The sequence below is a fragment of the Oncorhynchus mykiss genome, chromosome 18, assembly GCF_057628025.1.
Source record: "Oncorhynchus mykiss isolate SJ-2025 chromosome 18, ASM5762802v1, whole genome shotgun sequence".
NCBI classification, from domain to species: domain Eukaryota; kingdom Metazoa; phylum Chordata; class Actinopteri; order Salmoniformes; family Salmonidae; genus Oncorhynchus; species Oncorhynchus mykiss.
In genome coordinates, this window is record NC_143039.1 from 45639836 (window position 1) to 45657923 (window position 18088).

General features: G+C 41.4%; 1 protein-coding gene across 4 annotated transcripts in view; it reads left to right on the top strand.

Annotated features, from left to right (window-relative positions):
* Nucleotides 1-5127: 5127 nt before the first annotated feature.
* LOC110496138 (dyslexia-associated protein KIAA0319-like protein) overlaps nucleotides 5128-18088 on the top strand; it is a 30247-nt gene continuing 17286 nt past the window's right edge. For 2 of the 4 annotated variants that reach the window (XM_021571855.3, XM_090208522.1), the window contains exons 1-4: nucleotides 5128-5278; nucleotides 5892-6330; nucleotides 13671-13848; nucleotides 14958-15086. In XM_021571855.3, coding sequence (XP_021427530.3) covers nucleotides 14978-15086 — 109 coding nt within the window. In that variant the 5' untranslated portion in view covers nucleotides 5128-5278; nucleotides 5892-6330; nucleotides 13671-13848; nucleotides 14958-14977. The remainder of the gene's footprint in view (nucleotides 5279-5891; nucleotides 6331-13670; nucleotides 13849-14957; nucleotides 15087-18088) is intronic. The other 2 variants (XM_021571854.3, XM_021571856.3) reach the window with 1 other exon arrangement.

Here is an 18088-nt window from a genome sequence, read left to right on the forward strand (position 1 = left end):
GTGATCACACAGTCCTCCGGAACAGTTGGTGCTCTCATACATGTTTCAGTGTTATTTGCCTCGAAGGGAGCATAGAAGTAGTTTAGCTCGTCTGGTAGGCTCGTGTCACTAGGCAGCTCTCGGCTGTGATTCCCTTTGTAGTCTGTAATGGTTTGCAAGCCCTGCCACATCCGACAAGCGTAGTACGATTCGATCTTAGTCCTGTATTGATGCTTTGCCTGTTTGATGGTTCATCAGAGGGCGTAGTGGGATTTCTTATAAGCTTCCGGGTTAGAGTCCCGCTCCTTGAAAGTGTCAGCTCTAGCCTTTAGCTCAGTGTGGATGCTGCCTGTAATCCATGGCTTCTGGTTGGGGTATGTACGTATGGTCACTGGAATCCCGGAACATATTCCAGTCTGTGCTAGCAAAACAGTCCTGTAGCTTAGCATCTGCTTCCTCTGACCACTTTTTTATTGATCTAGTCACTGGTGCTTCCTGCTTTAACTTTTGCTTGTAAGCAGGAATCAGGAGGATGGAATTATGGTCAGATTTGCCAAATGGAGGGCGAGGGAAAGGTTTGTATGCGTCTCCGTGTGTGGAGTATAGGTGGTCCAGAGTTCTTTTCCCTCTGGTTGCACATTTAACATGCTGATAGAAATTTGTTAAAATGGATTAAAGTTTCACTGCATTAAAGTCCCCGGCTACTAGGAGTGCCGCCTCTGGGTGAGCATTTTCTTGTTTGCTTATGGCGGAATACAGCTCATTCAATGCTATCTTAGTGCCAGCCTCTGACTGTGGTGGTATGTAAACAGCTACAAAGGACACAGATGAAAACTCTCTCGGTAGGTAGTGTGGTCTATAGCTTATCATGAGATACTCTACCTCAGGCGAGCAATAGCTCGAGACGTCCTTAGATATCGTGCACCAGCTTATATGCCCCCTCATAAAGGGGTGCATATAAGCAGACAATGAAAACTTACAATATTCAATGATTACATTTCTCTAAAACAGGTTATAGGCTACATGTGCACCACCAAGTCAGAACAGTAGACAAAATTAAGAGGTGAAAATAGACCAAATTATTAGGGTGAGGCACATGTGATACTGACAGCTTATTACACAACATACACTTAGTATTACTTTCTTAGCTACAGTATACATATCTCCCTGGCATATTACATAATTTATGCAGCAGCATACAAGACATTTTTGGACTCACCTTGTTGTGCTGTGCTCACTTGAACAGGAAGGTCCTTTGTGGGCAAATTTTGTCATCAAAGTATGGCATTTTCTGGATTTATGGGGCTTTCAAAACAACTGGGAACTCAGGAAGAAAGAAAAGTTGAATCATGATGATGTCAGTGATCTTCAGGTCAAACTCTAGAAAGAGGCCCGTTCCCGATTTACAATTCCGAGGTGGATGAAAGTGCAAAACGTATTTTCCCAGTCGTAGCTCATTTTTCCTAAAGTCAGATTTTGCAGTTCCGAGGTGTTGTTTTGAGCACGGCACAAATCATGCTTCATTGACAACATGACGAATGTTGAATGTTTATAATTTTAAACTAGGAAAAGAAACCCTTAATCTTAGACTTGGGACCACACAGCCACTGCAATGCTTGCAGTTAGCCACTGTTGAATTAGCCATTTCCAACTTGTTGTGTAATGTTTATGTCTAATTGCGGATGAGCACCGATACGTTTTATTTATAATTTCTCTTCATTATTTATCTTCACATGACAAGGATTAAAAAGGATTTGCCAGTAGATTGTCGACTTGATTCATTATGATGACTGCTAGCTAAGATTTTGAAGGTATGATGCTGACATGATCAGTCCAATCAAAGCTACAGTAGGTATAACGTGATTTGACGTAATTTTATCTGTGGCCAATGACCTTGAGCCTTCTTGGATGCGCACTTCTAATGTAACTCTATGGCAGCACCCAAGGGGCTTGAGTTTTCAAGGTCTACCCTTAGGCTTGGTGGTGTCGTAGTGTCCCCATGAGTGACAGAACACTGAGCCAATCACGGCACAACGCTCCGTATTTTCTGCTGGCTTGGCCCACCATCACAGAAAGCACTGAGCTAGGCTGAAACACCTGCATTTTGGAGTTGCCTTACTCAAGAAAACAAAAAAGAGACCACGTTTGTATGCGGCTTTATTTAACTCAATTATATACACTGCTCAAAAAAATTAAGGGAACACTAAAATAACACATCCTAGATCTGAAAGAATGAAATATTATTTTTAAATACTTTTTTCTTTACATAGTTGAATGTGCTGACAACAAAATCACACAAAAATTATCAATGGAAATCAAATTTATCAACTCATGGAGGTCTGGATTTGGAGTCACACTCAAAATTAAAGTGGAAAACCACACTACAGGCTGATCCAACTTTGATGTAATGTCCTTAAAACAAGTCAAAATGAGGCTCAGTAGTGTGTGTGGCCTCCACGTGCCTGTATGACCTCCCTACAATGCCTGGGCATGCTCCCGATGAGGTGGCGGATGGTCTCCTGAGGGATCTCCTCCCAGACCTGGACTAAAGCATCCGCCAACTCCTGGACAGTCTGTGGTGCAACGTGGCGTTGGTGGATGGGGCGAGACATGATGTCCCAGATGTGCTCAATTGGATTCAGGTCTGGGGAACGGGCGGGCCAGTCCATAGCATCAATGCCTTCCTCTTGCAGGAACTGCTGAAACACTACAGCCACATGAGGTCTAGCATTGTCTTGCATTAGGAGGAACCCAGGACCAACCGCACCAGCATATGGTCTCACAAGGGGTCTGAGGATCTCATCTCGGTACCTAATGGCAGTCAGGCTACCTCTGGCGAGCACATGGAGGGCTGTGCAGCCCCCCAAAGAAATGCCACCCCACACCATGACTGACCCACCGCCAAACTGGTCATGCTGGAGGATGTTGCAGACAGCAGAACATTCTCCACGGCGTCTCCAGACTCTGTCACGTCTGTCACGTGCTCAGTGTGAACCTGCTTTCATTTGTGAAGAGCACAGGGCGCCAGTGGCGAATTTACCAATCTTGGTGTTCTCTGGCAAATGCCAAACGTCCTGCACGGTGTTGGGCTGTAAGCACAACCCCCACCTGTGGATGTCGGACCCTCATGGAGTCTGTTTCTGACCGTTTGAGCAGACACATGCACATTTGTGGCCTGCTGGAGGTCATTTTGCAGGGCTCTGGCAGTGCTCCTCCTTGCACAAAGGTGGAGGTAGCGGTCCTGCTGCTGGGTTTTTGCCCTCCTACGGCCTCCTCCACGTCTCCTGATGTACTGGCCTGTCTCCTGGTAGCGCCTCCATGCTCTGGACACTACGCTGACAGACACAGCAAACTTTCTTGCCACAGCTCGCATTGATGTTCCATCCTGGATGAGCTGCACTACCTTAGCCACTTGTGTGGGTTGTAGACTCCATCTCATGCTACCACTAGAGTGAAAGCACCGCCAGCATTCAAAAGTGACCAAAACATCAGCCAGGAAGCATAGGAACTGAGAAGTGGTCTGTGGTCCCCACCTGCAGAACCACTCCTTTATTGGGGGTGTCTTGCTAATTGCCTATAATTTCCACCTGTTGTCTATTTCCATTTGCACAACAGCATGTGAAATGTATTGTCAATCAGTATTGCTTCCTAAGTGGACAGTTTGATTTCACAGAAGTGTGATTGACCTGGAGTTACATTGTGTTGTTTAAGTGTTCCCTTTATTTTTTTGAGCAGTGTATATATTTTTTTACAATGTTTGCAAACTGATATGTGACACGTATTAATGCCAAAATATCATGCAAAACAGGCAAGCCCCCACTAAATTTTTTTTAAATAATGTGGGTCTCAAAAATTGATGGGTCGCCACTGTACATATTCCAAACTCTGACATTGCTCGTTGTAATATTTTTAAATTTCTTTATTCCTTTCTTTATATTTTGGGGGATTTGCGTGTATTGCTTTGTATTGTTTGGTAGCCTATTATTCCACTGTTGGAGATAGGAACATAAGCATTTCGCTACACCCAAAATAACATCTACAAAGTATGTGTACACGATCAATAACATTTGATTTGATTTGATATAGCACTCTACAGGAAATCTCTTGATTGTTTGTCCAGAAAACCAGGTTCCAGTATACTCACTAGAATATATAACAGGTGAGTTTGAACAAACACCTGACGCAGGTGCGTCAGCCCACTGGGCACAAACTGGTTGAATCAACATTCTTTCCACGTCATTTTTTTATGTGAATGGGTGATTCTTACATTTAGCAACATGATCTTACTGGGATACTGACTCAAAATATACATTTTATTTGTCTAGCCAAAACTCTTGACCTGATGCATGTTTTGGCACATAAAGCTGGCCTTGGAAAGATTGAAGTGTGTAAAGTCCGCAGCCTGCTGATCATCATTAGAATAATGTAGGTTATTTACAGGTATGTCGGTCAGTTAACACTCCACCTACTGATCACATTGTTTGCCTCAGCAGTTTGCTTCTCACCCACATAATCACCTGCTAATAGTCAGAATTTGGCACCTCCATTATAGGGCAAGCCAAGAGTGCAAGTCTGGATTGGATGGCATTTTATTTCACACTGGAAGCAAACATTGAGTAAACTAAAATATTTAATGTATTCCTTTGTAATTAAAATATAGTCTTGAATTTGTCAGTCAGTCAGCAGAGTGTTAAAGTGACAGTACAAAAGTGCAGACTGCACCTTGGTGTTGAGGTTGGGTTTTATGGACACAATTGATAGTTTTTCCCTGTACAGTGCTATATTTGTACCATATTTGTTGGGTGTCCAGAAGCTCCACGCTAACATTTTGTTCAAACTCACTCTGTTTTGTAGGCTACGTACTCTTGTGAATAGGCTGGACCCTGGTTTTATGGACAAACCGATTATCTACTGTGCAATATCTGTCCAATACGAAAAAACTGTTGGATTTAAATTTATTGGCCAAACTTTAAGGGCCTCAAAATGAGCAGCAACGCTATTCGGGGTGTAAACTCTGGATTTGGAGTGCTCACTGGATTTAAGATGTGCTCATTGGATTTAAGATGAATGGCAACAATAACCAATGTTCTATAATTGTCGCCATAATTATTAATTGAGAAAGTATACAGGACGGGACTCTTATTCTGAAGGACTCTTAAAATCTGTGACCCGGAAATAGTCAGTTATTCTTGCCTGCTTCACAGCGGTGTCAGTAAGAGATGACCCATAGTGAACAGTGAGAAACTACGACGTATCCTAGCTTCAAGCATAGGAACCGAAACATTTCATACAACGACTGGTGAGTTTATGCATATATATTCCATACATTAAAACAGTGGCGTGACACGTCTTGCGATCGATAAACTGCGTGCATTCGATCAGTGAGTGGGCTAATAATGCCAGGTTCTAAAGCCAAACCATGATAAACTGCTGGTGCCTGGAAGGGGTGATCCATCCAGGATTATACCGAGATATGTCATTGTTACACCTGTCATGCTGAATATCAATAGCATATGTATCGGTATGATTATAATGGTAGAATTGTGTCTGTATTCAGCCATAGATAATTGTCAGTGTCCACTGCGCAACCTTGGCTACTACTAATGTCGACTGTGAGGCAGGTTTATAGAGATTAGAGGCTTGCTTTGCCTATGGCTAAATTCAGTTTGTAAAACAAAATTGGCTAACTTTCTTATGGGCCATAATTCTAGGCTTATTCGTGTTTATTATACATTTTGTTTAATTTGCAGGGTTTGAAATGTATATTCATAATCTCAATGTGTCGTCATTTCAAACGAGGCAGCGCCAAAGACTTGGGGGCATTCTGTCATCTGAGAAAGTGCTCCTCTGAATTGTCTGTCTACAGCAGCCAATAGTGGATTTACGAGTGATTTTTTTTTCTTCTTCATTAGCCTTGCTGAGAGAATGGGAGGAGGAAGAAGAAAAAGCCAGTGAAACCTTGCCCGGATCTAAAGTTGACCATAGCATAGATCCTTGTTTGCTTTTTTTCCTCATGAGAACTTGCGTCTAAAAAGTTGATGACAGAGGTGGCCTCCCAGTGACCGCGTCACATGGCAGAGGGAGGGTACCTCTGCAGGCACCACGTCACGACTGATCTCGAGCCACCGCGCTGCCAAAATACAAATAAACAATTATTTAGAATATCTGATAGCTAAGTATTTTTTTACCTGTGGATTTTTGTGTTATATGAAAGCAACCTAGAAGATCTGGAACGAAGCCATTTGGACTTCTAAAGCCAGAAACAACTTCAAAAAGCCAGGCATTTGTGACAGCTGTCATCGCAGTTCGTTTCATTATCAGGATACAACTGTTGATAAGACTGAGGCGGATGTAAGTGTGGCAATGTCTGCTTGCTATAATGCGGATCCGATAAATAACCAATATCATGCAGGTTTGCTTGTCATGTAAGTGGGAGGTTGATATTAAATGACTTTCTAGCGCAGCAGTTGCCACATACTCTCAGTTCGATAATCAGTCAGAAAATGCTGTGTGTGTGAGAGCCTATGCTCCATGCCATGGGATTGCTTTCTACTCCAACCTGAACTGAATGTGCTCATGCTGCTCTCTGTTTTGTTTTTTTTCTCTGAACTTCCTGTGAGAACTTGCTGAGGAATTGTGAAGGGAAACAATAGTAGCCTACTGCTATTCTACTTGGGTTAGATTTTCAGCATGTGGCGAGCGTTCCACCTTTTCTAATTCTATAGGAGTATAACAGGCATACACTGAGTGTACAAAACATTAAGAACACCTGCTCTTTTTCCATGACAGACTGACCAGGTGAAAGCTATGATCCCTTATTGATGTCACTTGTTAAATCCACTTCAATCAGTGTAAACAAAGGGAAGGAGACCGGTTAAAGAAGGGTTTTTAAGCCTTGAGGCAATCTTTTCACCCTCTTTCTTTAACCACCAGATGACAGAAAGTGAAAGAAAACAGCTGAATTTAACAGCATGTCAGTGGAAGGAAGAACAGTAGCAGGTGACCCAACTGTGGTTTGTGACTGCTATGTATCCAATTCAATTTGGTAACAGAATTTTTAGTTGTAATCACTTAATTCATAAACAAGTTGATATCAGTAAAAACACTGATTTAATTGATAGGTATACATTTACATGTTACTTCTGTGAATTTTCATTTTCCTCACGAGGGCGAGAAATATGAAAATATCTTGAAGAAATGTGTGATTTTGGTAACAGTACTTCAAGGCAATGTTTCCCAAATTTACAGAAGGCGTATTTAAACCAAAAAAATCCTAAACTGAACATAAGTGTTGATAGTAGTTGGCAGCAATGTTCCCTCTAAATTGCGTGCGTAGCCAAACATTTCTGTAAAAAACCCAACGATAAAGCCTTGTTCCAAAAATGTTTTATTAGTTTTGGGCTGTTTTGTGTAAGGTGCACCGGATTCTGCTGCCCTGCGAACTGTTCCAATTTTGAAACATTTCATGTGACTGTAGGTCCAAATTCTACCTTCACGAGAGCCAATCAAGTGCACTGTAGGCCTACCGCTGGCCAGTCGGATGGCTCAGATTACCGTGTCTGCAGTAACGTAGCAAGCACAAGAAATCTACAGCAAAATTGATACTGTGAGATTTCAAAACATGTAAGACCATGACTAGAGGGAGACTATCAAGGAATACAACAAAAAGCTGCAGTTTATGAGTGAGTTCATGTTTAAGTTCTTACTCAGCACTGTCAACACTTTGTAATTCAACACTTTTATAAACCATGAAATCTGCGTTCTTCCTATTGCCACTCAGCGCTACAACAAGCAGTGCAGCAGTAATGAATGAGTAGGCAAGTGTATCTATAGGCTTGCGTTGTTATTATTAGCGACTTGGGTCTTTTTTTATATCAAGGAATATTTAACTTTCTCTGTTCACGGGAGTAACAACATGAATTTGTGGATGAGGCAGATATAATGCGGTGCGACTCAAGTTTCGCCATCCGCTGGAAGACAGTGTCCCTTTTTGGTCAGTGTCAGAGCGGAGGGATGTTGAGAGACGGACCCTCAGTCTGCTGCTCTCTCCCTCCGCTGAGACTGACCATCAGATGCAGGCACCATCAGCCCAGTAAAATATAAAGCAAATTATTTAAATGTATGCTCACTCAGGGGTGCTTCATAAGTAATACAACAACGGATCTATTACTGGTGTGTTCATATAGCCTACCTCAAAACAATTTATATATATTAAAAAAAATGGCCTGAACAACAATGCATGGTCAGAGCAATTCAAGCAAAGCCGATATGCGGTGATAATGTATTGGGCCTACAGTTTACTGCACAAATCTCATTGCTACAGTGCTGTTTTTAATTGGTTGATGTTGCATAGGTTTACATTTTAAGGCATGTCAACAACAAAAAATCTGAGTGGCAGATCTCAGCTTGCATTTTGACTCAAAGTGATCTTGGTTGGTGACCACTGTTCTAGAGTTTTCCCTGTTAACACTATCAACTTTTCCCTTTACTGTGCCAATTGGGATTGCATCAACACAATATTAACCACTTTCAATGTAACATACCGACACAAAACAAACTTGTTTTAAGCAAAACGCATTGGAGTAGGATTCTATTGCATTGACATGCTTGACTCAGCCGTACTCTACACAGACCGGAGTTGCATAAACACTCAGAGCTGCAGGAGGCCTATATGCAAATAGACCATTGCCATATATGGATCTGTGCCATTTACTTTTAACTGGACTGTGTTTACAGCATGAGCGGTTGTGAGTAGATGCGCTTGTTTTGAGATCAAAGCGAGAGCTGCATGTAGGCATGTGTACATTTTGTTCTTCTCCTTTGCTAGTTTGTTAGTTAATAGCCAGTTATAGATCATATGTAGATAGCAATAGGGGAGTGATTGCTTCCAACAAGAGCACAAAATGTGTACATTTCTAGACATCTTTGAAAAGCTAGTCAGGTAAAGAGATTTTTTTTTTAAACGTGCAGTGTTGTATTTTGTGGCGTTCAAAGTAGGCCTGCAATCCATGAGACTTTCCAAGAGACTTTCAAAAACTAACATGCAGGGCTTGACATTAACCTGTTTATCCACTTGTCCCTCAGACAATGAGACTGAAAATGTTGTGTTTGATGCAAGAAATCACTTTACAAAATAAAATGTATTATTGCTCAATCTAATTTCATGCTGATAAAAAAAGAAAGAATCCATAGGCCTAATGGATATGCTCAAACTCACACACGTTTGATTGCCCCTTTAAGTCTATCTGTAGTTCTTACATCCATTTTTGGATTTACAAATGATTATTATTTACAAAGATATTATTATTATACGTAATAGAAAGCAATAGGTTAGAAGAAGCCAACATAACCAACCCATAAAGTAAAATGTAACATCCATGTATGGCCAGCTATGTAAACCTTAATATTGGTTAATCCTGCAGTAGATGTTGTTCAATTGGTAACATACATTTTGTCTTCTTCTAATGCCTCTTAAGGGGAAAGTAATCTAAAAGTAACTGAATGTAATCAGATTACTTTACTGGGTTTTGGTAAATTCAAAGGTTACGTTACTGATTGCAATTTTGGACAGGTAACTGGAACAGATTACATTTAGAAAGTAACCTACCCAACCCAGGTGTTTTGATGTATTTATAATACCTTTTTTAAAAGTGTCAATCAGCAGTTCAAAATAATAACAAAGTGGTCCCCGCCCCTGTTTCTATAAACATTTGAGGGATTTTGCAGCGGAAATGTATCTACCTCAAATACTAAATGTAACTACCTCAAATACTAAATGTATCTACCTCAAATACTTCATACCCCTGCACATTGATGTGGTACTCGTACTCGCTGTATACAGTGCCTTCGGAAATGTATTCAGACCTCTTGACTTTTTCCACATTTTGTTACGTTACAGCCTTATTCTAAAATGGATTAAATAAAAACATTTCTTCAGACAATACCCCATAATGACAAAGTGAAAACAGGTTTTTAAAAAAAACAGATACCTTATGTAAATAAGTATTCAGACCCTTTGCTATGAGACTCGAAATTGAGCTCAGGCGAATCCTGTTTCCGTTGATCATCCTTGAGATGTTTCAACAACTTGATTGGAGTCCACCTGTGGTAAATTCAATTGATTGGACATGATTTGGAAAGGCACACACCTGTCTTAAAAGGCCCCACAGTTGACAGTGCATGTCAGAGCAAAAACCAAGCCATAAGTTCGAAGGAATTGTCCGTAGAGCTCCGAGACAGGATTGTGTCGAGGCACAGATCTGGGGTAGGGTACCAAAAAATGTCTGCAACATTGAAGGTCCCCAAGAACACAGTGGCCTCCATCATTCTTAAATTGAAGAAGTTTGGAAACACCAAGACTCTACCTAGAGCTGGCCGCCAGGCCAAACAGAGCAATCGGTGGAGAAGGGCGTTGGTCTGGGAGGTGACCAAGAACCCGATGGTCACTCTGACAGAGCTTTAGTGTTTCTCTGTGGAGATGGGAGAACCTTCCAGGAGGACAACCATCTTTGCAGCACTCATCATGCTGTGGGGATGTTTTTCAGCAGCAGGGACTGGGAGACTAGTCAGGATCGAAGGAAAGATGAACGGAGCAAAGTACAGAGAGATCCTTGATGAAAACCTGTTCCAGAGCGCTCAGGACCTCAGGCTGGGGCAAAGGATCACCTTTCAACAGGACAACAACCCTAAGCACACAGCTAAGACAACGGAGGCGTGGCTTCGGGACAAGTCTCTGAATGTCCTTGAGTGGCCCAGCCCGAGCCTGGACTTGAACCCGATCAAACGTCTCTGGAGGGATCTGAAAATAGCTGTGCACTGACGGATCTGCAGAGAAGAAGGGGAGAAACTCCCCAAATACAGGTGTGCCAAGCTGGAAGCGTCATACCCAAGAAGACTCGAGGCTGTAAGGTGCTTCAACAAAGTACTGAGTAAAGGGTCTGAATAAATTTGCAAACATTTCTAAAAATCTTTTTTTTTGCTTTGTCATTATGCGGTATTGTGTGTAGATTGATTGAGGGGGAAAAAACAATTGAATCCATTTTAGAATAAGGCTGTAACGTAACAAAATGTGGAAAAGGTTAAGGGGTCTGAATACTTTCCAAATCCACTGTATAGCTTAATTTGTATGTATTTTATTCCTCTTTAAATCAGCATCATTGGGAAGGGCTCATAAGCAAGCATTTCACGGTAAAGTCTACACCTGTTGTCTTCACTGCATGTGACAAATAAATGTAATGTGCAAAACAAGCTTATATTTTGGGTTCTGATGGACTACAACAGTTGATCTAAGCTCATTAGGCATTTATGTTATATTCTTTTAGAATCAGTGGGTTCATATCGTTAATTTATTAGTTCAAAAATGTATGTAGCAACTGCATTTTGGCCCTTTAAGACTTTTTCTGGGAGATGTTTTCTAAGACACCATTTTTCCATCTGTTTGACAAGAAATCGAAGCCTTTGCTCATTCCTAATTTTTAGGATGGAAAATGGTGGAAAAAATGTATATATGCCTTTAGTTTTCATTTGACTCCCTATTGGACATGTTCCTATGAACTTCACACGTTGGTGCTTATGGGTCCTTTTACCAGTTACAAAAACTGACTTCTTCAAGAGCAAAAAGATTATTGTTGGAAACTCTCCACATGTTGATGTCGTTTTAGAAAGGCCTTTTTCATCATGCGTGTTTGGTACCTGCTGACATTTTTATGTTTTCAGAATTAAAAAAATCTTATCGAGGATCGATACAGATAGTTTTCAGCATAAGGACTAATAACCGTTGTAAAATGCAGTCCACCTGCTGTTCTGCTGTCCCTTCAACATTTGAAATGTGCCTTAACCACATTCCATCAGCACCTCACCCTATATACTATAAACAATGTTCGGAAGGAGAGTGCATGGAAGTTAACGCTGAGGTCAGTGGGTGGAGAGACAACACTGACAACTCCTGTCAGGCAGATATTTAACCATGCTCATGATTCTCTCAAACAGAATTTCTGTTAACCCGAAGCCTGTTACAAGTGCTTATAGAACAGCCACTCGTTACTATGTTATAAAACATCTCCAGGAGAACCTCTTTCTTCTAGAGGTCGACCGATTAATCGGAATGGCCGATTAATTAGGGCCGATTTCAAGTTTTCGTAACAATCGGAAATTGGTATTTTTGGGCGCCGATTTCCTGTTATTTTTATTTTTTATACCTTTTATTTAACTAGGCAAGTCAGTTAAGAACACATTCTTATTTTCAATGACTGCCTAGGAACTGTGGATTAACTGCCTTGTTCAGGGGCAGAACGACAGATTTTCACCTTGACAGCTCAGGGGTTCCAATCTTGTAACCGCATAGTTAACTAGTCCAATGCTCTAACCACTGCACTCCACGAGTAGCCTGCCTGTTACGCAAATGCAGTTGAAGCCGAGGTAAATTGCTAGCTAGCATTAAACTTAACTAATAAAAAACAATCAATCATAATCACTAGTTATAACTACTAATCCAGTTTAGCAGGCAATATTAACCAGGTGAAATTGTGTAATTTCTCTTGCGTTCATTGCACACAGAGTCAGGGTATATGCAACAGTTTGGGCTGCCTGGCTCATTGCGAACTAATTTGCCAGAATTTTACGTAATTATGACATACATTGAAGGTTGTGCAATGTAACAAGAATATTTAGACTTAGGGATGCCACCCGTTAGATAAAATACAGAACGGTTCTGTATTTCACTGAAATAATTAACGTTTTGTTTTCGAAATGATAGTTTCCGGATTCGATCATATTAATGACCCAAAGGCTCGTATTTCTGTGTGTTATTATGTTATAATTAAGTCTGATTTGATAGAGCAGTCTGACTGAGCAGCAGCAGGCCCGTAATCATTCATTCAAACAGCACTTTCGTGCGTTTTGCCAGCAGCTCTTCGCAAGCACAGCGCTGTTTATGACTTCAAGCCTATCAGCCTAATGGCTGGTGTAACCAATGTGAAATGGCTCGCTAGTTAGCTGGGTGTGCGCTAATACTGTTTCAAACGTCACTCGCTTTTAGATTTGGAGTAGTTATTCCCCTTGCGCTGCACGGGCCGCGGCTTTTGTGGAGCGATGGGTAACGATGCTTCGAGTGTGACTGTTGTCGATGTGTTCCTGGTTCGAGCCCAGGTAGGGGCGAGGAGGGGGACGGAAGCTATACTGTTACACTGGCAATGCTATAGTGTCTATAAGAACATCCAATAGTCAAAGGTATATGAAATACAAATGGTATAGAAATAGTCCTATAAATACTATATTAACTACAACCTAAAACCTCTTACCTTGGAATATTGAAGACTCATGTTAAAAGGAACCGCCAACTTTCATATGTTCTCATGTTCTGAGCAAGGAACTTAAACGTGAGCTTTCTTACATGGCACATATTGCACTTTTACTTTCTTCTCCAACACTTTGTTTTTTTATTATTTAAACCAAATTGAACATGTTTCATTATTTATTTGAGACTAAATTGATTTTATTGATGTTTTATATTAAGTTAAAATAAGTGTTAATTCAGTATTGTTGTAAATGTCATTATTAGAAAATAAAAATAAATAAAAAAATTGGCCGATTTAATCGGTATCGGCCTTTTTGGTCCTCCAATAATCGGTATCGGCGTTGAAAAATCATAATCGGTCGACCTCTACTTTCTTCCCCTTCTCCTCCTCCCCCAGGTTGCTCTCTCGTCTGCCAGGGCAGTAGAGGGTCAGAGGGAGTGTCATGTTGAAGCTGCTCTTCCACACAGTGCTGGTGTTGACCTGTCTTCACCCTTCACCTCACCTCCCTCCCCACATAAGCTAACTCCAGCTGCTCTCAGTCTCCACCCTCTTCCACCAATTGGCCAGGAGAAAGGTAAATATACTGTACTGTAAAAGATTGTGACCTTAACGCACACAATTGTATTTGATCACCTGTCTGACTCTTTTTAATGTCCTGAAATGATACAATTTGTCCATTCGCCTTAGCTGGGATTTACAGAAGAGATTGGGCTATTGCCTGGGGTAAGTGAACTAAATAGTCACGCAAGTTGAGCCTGCTCTGAGGTTGCTTCATTGGGCAGGTGATTATCTTTTTAAAGAAGTGAAAACCACCAAACTGCAAAGAATTCCAGCAGCCTAAAACTGATCTTTCTGGTTCCGCCCCATTTGTTTAAGTGAAAGACAGACAATTTATGGCAGTCAGAGCCTTTACAGAAAACAATCAAAATACAAAGACTTTCAGTACGGATCTTTCTGCTTCCTCCCCTATGTGTAGGTGAAAGGCAGGCAGTATATGGTTCTTCTGCATGGAAATAGCTAATTTACATTTTCGCAGAAGTGATCATAATTTTCGGGGCAACCAAAAATACTCCTGACTTGTCTATCAGACTTTTAAAAAATAATTGCCTTTTTACCACTTTTCTCCCAAATTTCGTGTTCTCCAATTAGTTACAGTCTTGTCTCATCGCTGCAACTCCCGTACAGACTTAGGAGAGGCAAAGGTTGAGAGTAGTGCATACTCCGAAACACAACCCAGCCAAGCCACACTGCTTCTTGACACAATGCCTGCTTAACCTGGAAGCCAGCCGCACCAATGTGTTGGTGGAAACACCGTACACCTGACGACCGTGTCAGCGTGCACTGCGCCCGGCCTGCCTGCCACAGGAGTCGCTAGTGTGCTGTGGGACAAGGACATCCCTGCCGGCCAAACCCTTCCCTAACCACGACAATGCTGGGCCAATTGTGCGCCGCCCCATGTGTCTCCTGGTCACAGCCGGCTGCAACATAGCTTTAAATGTCAATCCCTGCTTAGCGCCTGGTTCGTGCCGGTGTTGAATTACATCAAGGTGGTGTAATGTTGTAGCCTGGAAATCCAGACCGAAGCATACTATTCACTATTGTTTTGCTATTGAGAGGAATTTGGTCTGGATTTCCAGGCTAGTAATGTTGTACAATCCTGACAACTGTTTCTGTTCTGTCCAGGTCCTCGGTCCTCCTGGAAAATGTCCTATGCATATCAGAACCTGTTCAGCTGGAGTCGACCTCGATTGACACAGCCACATCTCCTCTTCCTATCACTGAGCTTCTTGTGCCACTTAGTTGCTCCCGCAGGTAAAACGCACCAATACATTTCTCTGGAATTATTTGCGATGTCATGATTGTCCAGGATGTTAGAATGAATGAGATCTATTCATTGAGTTGATTATTTTGTTATACTTACCATAGGCTTTATGGAATCTGAGACATTGCAACATAAATACCATTGCCTAACAATAGATGCTTGTCTTTATTACATAGTTTGTGTCCGCATGCTTCTCAGCCGAAACAGTTCGGTAGAGTCCGTGCATACATTATGAGGACATTTTTGTGACGTTTTTGTACGTTTTGAACTTCGGTGAGGGTTATTTTAGCTGTTCGGGGGAACACCTAGTCCGTGCATACATTATGAGGACATTTTTGTGACGTTTTTGTACGTTTTGAACTTCGGTGAGGGTTATTTTAGCTGTTCGGGGGAACACCTTTTTGGGGGGGATGCAAGTCGAAGTTCAAATCCAAAGACTACACCCCTTCGTCGGTGATTGGTCAACAGTAGGAATTCTTCAATAAAGTTTTTGTTGTTGTTGAACAAGAGACGACTCGTTGGCATGTAAAATTGTGTGACTAACATGCTGACTAGACCGGGCACTCGCGTGCGTCCGCCATCCCGCGCATGTTGATTTTGTCCATCCACACCAGACCGATCAGGGCATGAAGGTTGAAATATCAAAACAAACTCTGAACCAACTATATTAATTTGAGGACAGGTCGAAAGCATGATACATTCATGACCATTTAGCTAGCTTGCTGTTTCTAGCTCATTTCTCCTGGGATATAAACATTGGGTTGTTATTTTATCTGAAATGCACAAGGTCCTCTACTCCGACAATTAATCCACAGATGAAAGGGTAAACCTAGTTAGTTTCAGTCTTCTTCAGACTTTATATGGCGGTTGGCAACCAACTTTAAGGTGCATTACCACCACCAATTGGACTGGAGTGTGGACCTCAGTTCAGCTTTCGCTCACCAACGTGGGTATATGCTCCTATAAACCAATGAGATGGGAGAGGCGGGACTTGCAGCGCATCAAATATAGAACCAAGTTCTATTTTAGTGCCTGGCTACGCAGTTTGGATGAAATGATTAAATAACATGTACAGTTGAAGTCTGAAGTTTACATACACTTAGATTGGAGTCATTAAAACTAATTTTTCAACCACTCCACAAATGTCTTGTTAACGAACTATAGTTTTGGCAAGTCGGTTAGGACATCTACTTTGTGCATGACACAAGTCATTTTTCCAACAATTGTTCACAGACAAATAATTCACTGTATCGCAATTCCCGTGGGTCAGAAGTTTACATACACTAAGTTTGTAAAATTATGTCATGGCTTTAGATGCTTCTGATAGGTGACATCATTTGAGTCAATTGGAGGTGTACCTGTGGATATATTTCAAGGCCTACCTTCAAACTCAGTGCCTCTTTGATTGACATCATAGGAAAATCAAAAGAAATCAGCAGAGACCTCAGAAAAACAATTGTAGACCTCCACAAGTCGTGTTCATCCTTGGGAGCAATTTCCAAATGCCATGTTCATCTGTACAAACAATAGTACGCAAGTATTAACACCATGGGACCACGCAGCCGTCATACCGCTCAAGAAGGAGACGTGTTCTGTCTCCTAGAGATTAATGTACTTTGATGCGAAAAGTGCAAATCAATCCCAGAACAACAGCAAAGGACCTTGTGGAGATGCTGGAGGAAACAGCTACAAAAGTATCTATATCCACAGTAAAAACGAGTCCTATGTCGACATAACCTGAATGGTCGCTTAGCAAGGAAAAAGCCACTGCTCCAAAACTGGCATAAAAAAAGCCAGACTACGGTTTGCAACTGCACATGGGGACAAAGATTGTACTTTTTGGAGAACTGTTCTCTGGTCTGATGAAACAAAAATATAACTTTTTGGCCAAAATGACCATAGTTATGTTTGGAGGGGGAGACTTGCAAGCCGAAGAACACCATCCCAACCGTGAAGCATGGGGTGGCAGCATCATGTTGTGGGGTGGCAGCATCATGTTGTGGGGGTGCTTTGCTGCAGGAGGGACTGGTGCGCTTCACAAAATAGATGGCCTCATGAAGGAGGAAAATGATGTGGATATATTGAAGCAACATCTCAAGACATCAGTCAGGAAGTTAAAGCTTGGTTGCAAATTGGTCATCCAAATGGACAATGACCCCAAGCATACTTCCAAAGTTGTGGCAAAAGGGCTTAAGGACAATGAAAGTCAAGGTATTGGAGTGTCCATCACAAAACCCTGACCTCAATCCTATATAAACTTTGTGGGCAGAACTGAAAAGAGTGTGTGCGTGCAAGGAGGCCTACAAACCTGACTTAGTTACACCAGCTCTGTCAGGAGAAATGGGCCAAAATTCCCCCAACTTATTGTGGGACGCTTGTGGAAGGCTACCCAAAATGTTTCACCCAAGTTAAACAATTTAAAGGCAATGCTACCAAATACTAATTGAGTGTATGTAAACTTCAGACCCACTGGGAATGTGATGAGAGAAATAAAAGATGAAATCATTCTCTCCACTATTATTCTGACATTTCACATTCTTTTAAAATAAAGTGGTGATCCTAACTGACCTAAAACAGGGAATTTTTACTCGGATTAAATGTCAGGAATTGTGAAACTGAGTTTAAATGTATTTGGCTAAGGTGTATGTAAACTTCCGACTTCAACTGTATGTATAAATGTATTTTGCAACGCTCGCACACATAATGCAAGCGGTGAGGTCATCATGTAAGGTCTCAAGAAAAATGAGTTGATGACAGATTGGTTGAGTTATCTTCAATTATTTCGGACTGTTATGAGGAATTATATACTGGCTATGGGGTCTCAAAATGGGCAAACGGTACAATTTGTGTTTTTGTTTTTTTCATTTTTCAAGTGAAGGTCTATTTTAAGGGAGTATGCGAGCACACTTGTTTGGTTCGCCTAGCTGATTTCGGCTAGACACCAGTCAAACTGAAGCATACTGTGTGTTTATCGGGTTGTTAGTAATTGTTT